General features: G+C 38.7%; 2 protein-coding genes across 2 annotated transcripts in view; both read right to left on the bottom strand.

The window, feature by feature from the left end:
• The window catches only part of LOC121635110 (plexin-C1-like), a 29,196-nt gene extending 27,435 nt beyond the window's left edge, over positions 1-1,761 (bottom strand). The window contains exons 1-2 of the mRNA XM_041978173.1: positions 1,701-1,761; positions 231-461 (exon numbers count right to left, since the gene is read on the bottom strand). Of these exons, the coding sequence (XP_041834107.1) occupies positions 231-461; positions 1,701-1,761 (292 nt within the window). The remainder of the gene's footprint in view (positions 1-230; positions 462-1,700) is intronic.
• Positions 1-12,088, bottom strand: part of LOC121634519 (plexin-C1-like) — a 61,294-nt gene that overhangs the window by 28,661 nt on the left and 20,545 nt on the right. The gene's annotated exons all lie outside the window — the stretch shown is intronic.

Genomic DNA, 12,088 nt, shown 5'->3' with positions numbered 1-12,088 from the left:
TCATTTGCATACTAAACACTGATTGGTTGTTTTCTGTGGTGGTGGGAAGGACTTGTTGAAGACAGTACAATGGATCCTGTGAAGCTCCGACACACAGAGTTCAGTACAGAGGGGAGAGAGCGTTTGGAGAGATTTGCCCATTTCGGCGCATTTGATTGAGGGGGCAGAATGTTTGTTTGAGGGGGCACTGCCCCCTCTTGCCCCTGCGTAAAGCCGGCCTTGGTTCAAACTGCAGATCAGTTTCAGGTCGTGGCTCAGCTGGTAAAGCTTCTTTTCTGTAGCGACGTAAACGTTGTTGTTGCTCACGGTGAATTTCTGGAGGTCTCCATCAAAAGTAAAACCTTCATCTTCTTCCAGATTCAGAACCGGTTCTACCCACAGAGAACAAAACAAACTGAGCAGCAGGATCATGTTGAGGGGTCGAGTCAGCTCTAAATGAGACACCTTCCTTCCCTGACAGCCTGCATGATAGAGATGTGACGTTCATGAACGAATCGATTCTTTTGAACGACTCTTTTAAATGAACGATGAGAACCGATTCACAGCTGTGAGCCGTTAACCAGTCCTTACAGTTCAACTATAAAACCTCAATAAACCAGTTCTGTCTACTCTCACAGTTAATCAGAACACATTTACTCAGATTTCTGTGTCTCTACCTGCCATTGCAGAATCAAGCAGTAGCTTTAAAAACTGCATCTGTATCTTATTCATTATGTATTTTGGTGACTTTTTTCCTTTCAGTTCACTTGACTGTCTTCCTACACAGACACAATTAAGACTAAAAACTGAAACATGTCCTGACTTGGATTAAATTAAAAGTTGATATGAATTTTGGACAAGTGTAGGACAGGGAAAAATAAGATTATTATGCATCTGTGATTTTAGTGTGACATTTCATGGTCACATGTACGTCCATCATCCTCTCCATATAGTTTGTGGACATCTTTCATATAAGCACAGCAAAAGCGACATCTAGTGTCTTTCTCTGGTTTGCATGCATACACCCCCTGGCCAAAATAATCACAAGTCTTGGAACATGCTCAGAGAAATGCTGCAGTTTAAAGCTCTAAGTTCTCATTTTCTTGAACAAGATTCTAGTATTTTAAGTCTTGTCGCCTTCAGCCTTGCTGTCATGTTTTACAGCCCACTCCATTCAAAGTTATGAGCTCCTCAGCCATTACGCCTTTCACTGCAGCCCTTGAGTTTACCTCCCAACATTTTAATGACCTCCTTCAATGTGGGAGAAATCCAGAAGCATGTTTTCTAGCATTTGATTACTACATAGAAGCAATTTGTCTTTGTGCCTTGACAGGAAACACGAAATATGTGTTAGCATGGAGAGAATGTTCAGGATGCCTGGGCTGCTGCATCTTTATGGATGAATGCTGAAACCAAGTGAAAATGACTCTGCTGAGTCATCTGAGAGAGTGAAGGCATGTAAACCTGACCAAAACAACCACCTACTCTACTGGTGACCACGCAAACAGACCCAGTATGAGGAAAATGAGAGCATAAAAGTACTGATGGCCAGAGCGGAACATAGTGGTAATAACAGATAACACTGATACAAAGCTAAGTTTAGATCATTCCAGATATCATGTGTGATCACAATGAGAATATTTGTTAAGTTTCTTATCGTGTTGAGGAACTGAATAACAAAGGTATGCACTTGAAGCCATTTAACACAAGACACATGTTACCTGACTTGCCCACTCCTGCTCTGCCGAAGACGGCCAGCTTCACCTCCGGACTTTTGGCCATGACAGCAGCTACAGTCGGTGAAGCTCAGCGAGCCAATCAGTGAACTCAGAGGTCAGCCGACCATCCCTTTGTCCTTACAAGAGGAAGCAGCGTCTGAATGGATCAACTGAACAAAAACACTTTGTTAGTTCTTCAAAAGGGGAGAGTATTTAAACATCTTGACTTCATTACCTGCAGGTTCTTAGGTAGATTTTTAGTTTGTTTCTTTCAACGCAAAACATTTCTTTAAAAACATTTCTATATTAAGCTCAGCAAAACATACATACAGACAAGAATTTCTCTTCAAAGTATGACTAACTGCACCCAGTAAAAGGGAGGAAACATTTTATATATCCTGTTTTTGGTTAATAAAGTGTGCATCCTTCAAGGCAAGTGATGTGTGTCAAATACAGTCATGAACACAGGTCTATAAAAATGGTTTCTAGGAAACCGGATTGTGTGCACAATATGTAAAAGGTTAGTGCTTTGTTTCTTTTTATTCTTTTAATTATTTTCATTAATATGGACTCAAATTTAGAATGACAGCAATTTTTGATATTATAAAAGAAACCATTGCATCCTGGCATAACAGGGCTCAGTCTGAAAGGGAACAGAGAATAAAAAACACACTGTTCAAAAGTGGACTGACGTAAGCAAACTAAATGATTTTCAATATATTGCAGTGTTGAACAAATCATAGTGCACCTATTTAAATCACTGCAGCACTTACATTTTTTTAATTAATTTTATTGATTTGTTTATTAGAATTTGTACTGAACTTTAGAGACACTCAGTTCATGAATAGTTCTTTAAATGAATGAAAACCATTTCTGTTAATTTACATTACAGCACAGTGTAATATAATTATTTCAATATATACAAGGCTTTATATTTATGATGAAAGGAATTCATTTCCACATTTCTGTCTTTGTGAGTGCAGGTGTAACAAGTCTTTCGTTGCAAATTCATTCCCATTTGCAACTTGTCACGTGCTGCTTGGTTAACACAAAGTTACCCCTTTACAGTTACTTTAGGATGCACGGTGAGCTGTTTAGGGTGGCAGTTATCCTCCAGCAGCTGCACTAAAATGGTATTTCTTTATGCTAGTTTACCAATTAACACATAAAGCTAAGCCAGTCCGGAATAGTGGAGTAGACATCTGTCTGCATAGCACAGGACTTTTGTTTGAGTCCAACCTTGTCACTGCTGGGTTTATATTCCTTTTTTGTATTTTGTCTTCTTTTACTCTACAACTGTCAAGCCATTAAAAGTGCGTAAGCATTAAAATACACTATAAAGAGCATTTTTCTTGCAGAAAAATTCAACTTCTTTTGGTGGTCTTCCACAGAAGAGAACAGAATTAAAGACCACAAATCAAGGCTTTAGTTTCAAACTCCAAACTGTCCAAACTGTCCAAAAAGGACAAAAGTAATGCAGGGAGAGAAGTGGAATCATTTGCAACAACTACAGCCTGATTAAACAACTAAGCACAAAGTCTGTTTGAAGATTTCTCACCAGACTAAATCACTGGCGTCTCCTCACAGCCATTAACAAGAAACACACAAATTACAAATTACAAATTCCAGAGGAATATCCGCAATGACAACTGAGATAAGAAGCCAAATACAGAAGTGTGTTTATGAACGTTCGGTGTCTGCAGCAGAAGATAAATGTTAAATTTCCTTAAAGTTTGTCATGCACTGTAATACAATGGCCTTTCATCAGCCTGTTCAGGAGTTAAATCAAAGTGTCGCCTGTTTAAATTGCAGGTGGAGGAGATTTTTGCAATATGTTGAAATGCAGTGATGCAACTGGATGCATATGTAACATAGTTCCCACTGGGCTGCTAATATCTATATTTTAAATACTGATGATGCTGCATCAGGTGAAAATATAAGCCGTTTATCTGACTTTTTAAAAAATTTTTTGCTTGATACTTTATTCCCTGTTGCACAAAGAGCTTTAGGCTGAAAGTTAATCTAAATGTCTATAACTGTCTTTACCTGGGTAAATGGTGTCTCAGATAAACAATGTATAAAGTATTTATACTGTTATATAATTCTTTCCTTTCTTCTCTCTGTTTAACAAGCTCTAAACTAAACTGGAGAAGCAGTATGTGGAAAAGCTAAATACACCTTTTACCACCAATAACTTTAAGTTATAATTTTCTGACATTACCAGTCTCTCACATCGTTGTGAAGGAAATTTGTTCAGGTCTTTGCAGCATTGTTTCAGTTCTTTGAAGTTTGTGCAACTACCACAACATTTTAACCAGGTTGAGGTCTGGACTTTTACCGGGTCATTGCAACACCGATTCTTTTCTTTTTCAGACATTCTGGTGTAGATTTGCTGCTAGTTTGGGATCATTGTCCTGTTACATGACCAAACTTTGGTCTAGTTGTAGCTGTCAGACAGATGGTCTCACTTTCGACTCCAGAATACATCTGAGCTGTCATTTAAAGACCTTTCTAATTTAAAGACATGCCATGGACCACATCTTTTTAAACTAACTGATCTTATTCACAACTGTGGATGTAATGCTTAAATCATCCCCAGTAATGTGTTTGGATGCAACTATGTTATAACTGGGCCTGGACAAAGAAGATGAAGAAAATGGTGATTATTTTTTTCTTTTTCTTTGGAGCTGTTGATACTTAAACCTGTTGAGACGAAGGCCTGTCGCTGTCAATACACAGAAGGAATCATAGGAGAGGCTTCTAGCATAAAGTCTGTAGTTGAAACTCCATGTGGTAGTTTTTTCAGCTTGGACTTGGCAGGGCAGCAAGTACTAGAGCCCCATAGCTATGGGTCTTCTGTTAGCCATGGCATTGTTCTAGCTCCTACGTTACATTTTTGTACTTTCTACTTAATTTCTAAATTATAAATTGTTCACTTTTGCACATCTGAACGTCACTTTTTTAGCTTAATTTATAATTCCTTTAATCCTACTGATGAAGAATACAAGAACATGGATTTTTAAAAGAAAAAAGGTCAGATTACCTTTTTGGCTTTTTAAATAAACACTCCACATATCAGATATGCCATGTCCGCCTCAAATTACATCAACTGTATGAAAGAGTTTTTCAATTATTTCAACAATTATGCAGATATGATCATTATTATTACAAATAACTGTAATTAGGCCATATTAATAGTTAATTGTAACAGCTCTAAGTAATATTCCAGTTTTTAATGCGAAATATGGCTATGATTTTGTCAGGCAAATTTGTAGCTTAGCAGTATTAAATGAACAAATAAAATGTGCTCAAGCAGCAATAAAATCTCTAAATGGATAACTAATTCTTTACTTAAACTGACTTGGTTTACAAACTCGAATAAAGCCTAATAAATTGTTCAAAGACCAGGTGACCAAATTCCCTGCAATCACTCCAACGTGTGAATAATAAATCACACGTGAAAAATTCCTTCACTTATCTTGGCTGATGAGATGCAGACTTCAAATAAGTTTCAGCACTCGGTGCCCAGTTAAATAAAAGCTGAGAGATGTGTTTCAGTGGGTTTCTGAGCCAAAACATGTTAGACAACTTCACACTGGTTTAAGTTATGAGATGGCAAACTTCCAGTTTTCAGTTCTTTTCTTTCCAGACAAACACACACATAGTTTAAGCTGACATTTTTCTTTTTATACTGACACACACATGCCCATATATAGTGAGGCTGTGTGCCGCTTGGTGTGACTCAAATGAAGGTCCATTATCCATCTTTGTCTTTCGCTCAACAGGGGTCATCATGGCAGCTGCCAACATCTTTAAATATTTGTTTTTGTCATTATTAATACACACACTCAACAGTACAGTCAACAGTGAAGAAGTAATGCTGCAACAACCACAGTAACACTTTGTTCTGGCATACTGGTTGAAATTGAGAAATATTCTGGTTTAGCATTGAGTTAGCATGTGTGTTATTTCATCCTCCATAAAGTATTTCTGAAATGGTGATAAACCGACAGCGGTGGAAGTTGTCCTCAAGTCCTTCAATAACTGACTTAATAGTAGAGAAGCTAGCTAGCTAGCTAGCTGCACCCCATTGTTTCCTGTTTTCTACTACTGTAGGTAAACTGGCTTTTCTAGTTTTAGTGTAATTGTGTTTGCATGCTATGGCCTGACTGGTACTATTTTTCTTGAACACCTTGGTTGAAGCTGCGAATGATCATTAGCAACATGGAAAGGTTTTGTGGTTTCGTCATGTTAGCATAATACCTCTGCAGCAGTGCTGAGTGTTATCAACTATTTCCAGTGGAATGTAGCTTAATGGCTCATTTATGCTCAATTTTAAACACACGCAAACTTAGCCTTTTGTCTGTCCTCTGTGTTCATTTCATATGTACTTCAGTGCATTTTTGGAGAGCTTTTGAATGCGTACCCAAACGTAACAAACAGAAAAACCACCAACGACTATGGAGCAGTGTTGCACACCACGCCGTCTACTGTGCTGAAGCTTTTTATGTCTCTATCTGAGAATGTGCATTATCATGATCTCTTCCACCATCCCCATGTTTGCTGTTGTCTGCTGCTTTTGAAAGTGACATCAGAACACAGAAGTGATCTCTGAATTCTGCACATCCTCCAGTGGATGTATTGCCTAACATCCATGCCAACATAAAGCACTCATGTGGAGTATGTGGGTAGTAACTTTTGACAACATTTGAGAAACACCTATTCCCATACATAAAATAATCAAAAATGAGCCTTTGCCTAAAAACATCCTAGATGGCATCATAGACTAATAAAGTTATTTGCATTGTGCTAGCCTTTTACATTTCTTTTTTACACTCCTACTGTGTGTGATCACATTTACTGTATTTTATTAGTCGAATTTTCAAAAATGCTCTCTTTCAATTTTCAATTTCTATTACAAGCCAGTAAATAAGGACTGAAAAGGGTTCTACTGAGATGACATGCTGATCCTCTGTCTCTTTGAGAACAACTGACATGCTGTTGCTCTACTATTACTGTAATGATGATCGGCCAGAAAATAAGAAAAGGCAGAATCTCAAACATTATCTCTGAGTGATAGTTGACAGCTGTATCTGCTCTTACTGATCAATATTTAACAGCTCTGCTCTCTGCTCACTGCTATTATGAAAAAGACAATGATAGAATATGGAAAAATAGTTCAATCCAACAAGTTGACAACATTGGAATTCTTGTGCAAAATGTTGTGGGTTGCAGTGGTCACATATAATAAATCATGACAAGAATCCAAGAATCATGACTTACACTCTTGTTTCTAAGATGACTTCTCTAATATGCAATATTTGTGTCTCATTAAAAAAAAGACACCAGGGTCCATTAATCCATTTTCTATACCCATTTATTCCAATATAGGATCGTGGCCATGGTTTGTGTACAAAACTTTATCTTGTTGCCTGATTGTAGTGCATACTTTTTGGGCCACTTCTTTCATATGGATCTTATAAAATAATGGCTAGATTTAAACTGTAGGTCTGGCTGCACAGCTCTGAATTTTTTCTCTCTTCTTTTTTAGAAGTCCACGGTGGGAATGATGGACTGCACGGACAGCGCTGCTTCATTTGGACTTCTGTGCCCTTTGTTAATTTTTTACAAAGACTTCAGCCTCCCTGATTTTATTTGTTTTCCTTTTGTTATCCTTAAGCTCACATGCTTTTAATGTATTTTAATTATTGATCTTATAATTTTATTGGGTTGAAAGCATAAAAATTTTTTCCATCCCCACTTAATGTTGTTTCCCTCTGTTCACCTTGTTCGCTCTCCACCAGTGTCACATAATATTTGATTTTTATATTGTTATTTATTATATATTGTTATTTTGAACAAGTTATTCAAATCAAAATAAATGTTATTTGTATAATTGTATCACCGTTGTTGTAGTATTTTTAATCTAGGCTGAATATGGCACAGTTTGATTAAGGTATACATTAAGCTGACACCTGGTGCCAGTGTGGAAAATGTTCTGGGCCAGTACAGGGCCACCATTAGGCTGACATCCGATGCCAGTGTGGAAACTGTTCTGGGCCAGTACAGGGCCACCATTAGGCTGACATCCGATGCCAGTGTGGAAACTGTTCTGGGCCAGTACAGGGCCACCACTGTGTCTGCAGCTGGCCTCAGGCTGGCCCATGTGTGGGCCACCTTTGGCAAACCAGATCTGGGCCAGCAAAGGGCTGTCATTCTTTGCGGTATGTGGGCCAGGTTTAAGTGCATTGTGTGGGCCAGAACCGGGCCAGACCAATTTTGCTACCTGGGATGCACAATCTTACTGCACTTTAGAAAAAAAGACAAACATCTTATTGAGAGACATGGAGTCAGATATCATCAAACATATACCTACTATCTGTAGAAATATTCTTTCTTAACCATGAAAGTGTCTTTTTAAAGTACACAGGTAATGGTCTATGGCATGGCCTTTTCTTAAAGGTTTTATGATATTGGTAAAATATTAGACCTTCCGGTCTGACCACAGCTCTGATCTACTCCACACCTGATTTGCAGAATGCAGAAATAATCCCCCTGTGTCCAAACGTGGATCAGGTGGAGAAGAATGTGAGGGAGGAAAAAAGTTGCCAGGTACGTTTATTAAAAGAGAAAGAAGAATTATGTCTGACCTTCTGAGAGAAAGATGCGGACTCGGCGCACCGCTGGATGGAAGCACAGATTTGCGCAGCTGGATGCACAGACGGGTGGACGAATGGACAGATCCTGTTTGGGTGGGTCGAACAGCAGCTCTGTCTGAGATGAATGAATCCTAAAAACACGGGGTCAGTGCAAATACACGGAGCGGAGCTGCTGGAGTTCCTCAAACCGGGTGGCTGCTGCTGCATGCCGCTGCATGTGCGCACTGAGAAACGACGGTGACATCTAGGCAAGGCAAGGCAAGGCAGTTTATTTGTATAGCACATTTCATGTACAGGACAATTCAAAGTGCTTTACATAAAACAAAGACATTACAGATATTTAGAATAGTAAAAGGCATCAACACATAATCAACACATAATCACAATAAAATAATAAATTACATTAAAATGATTAAAAGCAAGATAAGTTAAAAAAAAAAAAAAAAAAAAAAAAAAAAAAAAAAAAAAAATTACCGTGCAGATTTCATGCATAGGCACATGAGAAAAGAAAAGTTTTTAACCTGGATTTAAAAATGTCTACATTTGGGGAAAGTTTAATCTCCACTGGCAGTTTGTTCCATTTGTTTGCAGCATAACAGCTAAATGCTGCTTCTCCATGTTTAGTCTGGACTCTGGCCTGGACTAGTTGACCAGAGTCTTTGGATCTAAGAGCTCTGCTAGGTTTATATTCTCTGAACATATCACAGATGTATTCTGGGCCTAAACCATTCTGGGATTTGTAAATGATCAGAAGGGTTTTAAAATCTATTCTGTGACTGACTGGAAGCCAGTGTAAAGATTTCAAAACTGGTGTGATGTGTTCAGATCTCTTAGTCCTGGTTAAAACTCTAGCAGCAGCGTTCTGGATGAGCTGCAGATGTTTAATGCTCTTTTTAGGAAGTCCTGTTAAAAGACCATTACAGTAATCCAGTCTACTGGAGATGAACGCATGGATGAGTTTCTCTTGGTCTTTCTGGGAGACTAAACTTTTAATTCTGTTGATGTTTCTGAGCTGGTAAAAAGCTGTCTTAGTGACAGCTTTGATATGGCTGCTGAAAGTCAGATCTGAGTCTATCAACACTCCCAGGTTACGAACTTGGTTGGTAATTTTAAGAGCCCGAGTCTCCAGGTGTTTACCAATGCTGACTCTCTTCTCTTTGCTACCAAACAGAATAATCTCAGTTTTGTCTTCATTTAATTGTAGGAAATTCTCCCTCATCCAGGTGTTTATTTGCTCCAGACACTGACACAATAAGTCTATTGGACTGCAGTCGTCTGGTGACAGAGACACATAAAGTTGTGTATCATCTGCATAACTTTGATAACTAATGCTATAGTTTTGTAATATTTTACCCAAAGGGAGCATATACAAGTTGAACAGAAGAGGTCCAAGGACTGACCCCTGGGGGACTCCACAAGTCATGGCCACTCGCTCGGATTCATAGCTGCCGATCGTAACAAAATAACTCCGGCCTTCTAAATAGGACCTGAACCAGTTAAGGACCGCTCCAGAAAGTCCAACCCAGTTTTCCAGCCTGTGCAACAGGATTCTGTGATCTACAGTATCAAACGCAGCACTGAGATCCAACAGAACCAGGACTGATACTTGACCAGAATCGGTATTCAACCTAATGTCATTTAACACTTTGACCAGAGCTGTTTCAGTGCTGTGATGAGGTCGGAAGCCGGACTGAAATTTATCAAGATTTCCACTTTCATTTAAAAAGTCATGAAGCTGGTGAAATACAACTTTTTCAATAATCTTGGAAATAAAAGAGAGGTTAGAGACAGGTCTATAGTTGTTCATTACAGAGGCGTCTAGAGTCCTTTTCTTTAGGAGTGGCTTAATAGCAGCTATCTTTAGTGACTTGGGAAAAATGCCTGATGCCAGCGAGCTGTTAACTATCAGTAGGAGATCACTTTCTACTGAGGTAAAAACTGTTTTTAAAAAGTCGGATGGTATCATGTCCAGAGTGCATGTTGTTGATTTCAAATGCCAAACTGTTTCTTGTAGGACTTTTAAATTCACCATTTTAAATTGTGACATGACATCAGAATTATTTCCGGGTTTTAGACACAGACTAATTTTCTTGTTTGACTGTGTGGAATTAATATTTTGCCTAATTGTTTTAATTTTTTGGCTAAAAAAGTTTGCAAATTGGTTGCATTTCTCAGTGGAAAGGAGCTCTGGGCTTATCTGTTTAGGAGGATTTGTAAGTTTTTCAATCATAGCAAACAGAGTGCGAGAATTGTTGACATTCCTGTTAATCATTTCAGATAAATGCAGCTCTCTGGCCTTGCACAACTCATTGTTATAGTTACGCAGGCTTTGTTTGTACAGCTCATAGTAAATTTGAAGTTTATTTTTCCGCCATTTCCGCTCAGTTTTTCTGCATTCTCTTTTTAGGCTGGTAACCACAGTGGTGTTTCTCCATGGTGTTTTCTGTTTGCTCAAGTTGCTCTTGATTCTTATCGGTGCAACAGCATCCATTACATTCAAGATTTTCAGATTGAAATTATCCAGGAGTCTATCAACTGACTCTGCACTGGTTGTTGGTAACATAGCTATGGCCTCCACAAACTTAGCACTTGTTCTTTCATTAATGTACCTCTTCCTAACGGAGAAGCAGGTTGGTTGAACATTCTGAGTGATCAGTAAATCAAACAAAATACAAAAATGGTCAGACAAGGCCAAGTCAGTGACCGCAGCAGAAGAAATATCAACACCCTTTGAAATAACCAGGTCCAGAATGTGACCTCGAATGTGGGTCGGTTGTTTTATATGTTGCCACAAACCAAACATGTCCAATATGGAACAAAATTCCTTGACATTACCATCCGTCATGTTATCTATGTGAATGTTAAAATCCCCAGTTAAGATGAAATGGTTACAATCAGTAGAGATAACCGACAATAATTCAGAAAATTCATCAATAAAATTTACACAGTGTCCTGGACGTCTGTAGATGATTAGAAATAGGATTTTAGGAATGCCCCTTAAAATAAAACTAAGATATTCAAAAGAAGTAAAATCACCAAATGACATTTCTTTACACTGGAATGAATCTTTAAATAAGGCAGCTTCTCCTCCCCCTTTCCTCCCGTTTCGACATTTATTCATGAAACTAAAATGAGGGGGTGCTGTTTCATTAAGAACTGTAGCACTTGTGTCTTCTGTTAACCATGTTTCTGTCAGAAAAAGAAAATCTAAACTGTGAGAAATGATGAAGTCATTAACTAACAGTGACTTGTTGGACAGAGATCTAACATTTAGTACAGCTAGCTTTATGAAGTTTACACTGGTCTCTGTTGTATTCTGAGTTATACAAGGTACAGTTAACAGATTAGATCGATTCACCCCACAAGCTGACCGTGTTCGATTCCTTATTTTACTAACTAACACAGGAATCCTACTGGGTCCAGGCTTGATCTCAGAACAGCTGTCAGTAGTAGCAAAACTACAGCAAGGACCCTGAATGCATCATGGCATGTTATCTTTGTTGTGAATTCTGCTGCTCTGGGAACCTCCTCCCATGCCCTGCTCGGTCAGGACAGATGATCTAATAGGAGGATGAGGAGGGGGAGGGGGGGGAGCCCTGTATTTCTTGGTAGATGGTGGTCGCTGGGGTTCAGACCTGGATAGAGACATCCTTTTAAGACCTTGGGTGATGTGGAGAAGAGGGTCTGGTGAGGGGGGAGAGCTGGCAGTTGATCGCTTCTCTGCTGTGTCCT

This window comes from Melanotaenia boesemani, chromosome 23, assembly GCF_017639745.1.
Source record: "Melanotaenia boesemani isolate fMelBoe1 chromosome 23, fMelBoe1.pri, whole genome shotgun sequence".
NCBI lineage: Eukaryota > Metazoa > Chordata > Actinopteri > Atheriniformes > Melanotaeniidae > Melanotaenia > Melanotaenia boesemani.
The sequence above is the reverse complement of the archived record's forward strand: the minus strand, read 5'-3'. Positions and strand labels throughout refer to the sequence as shown.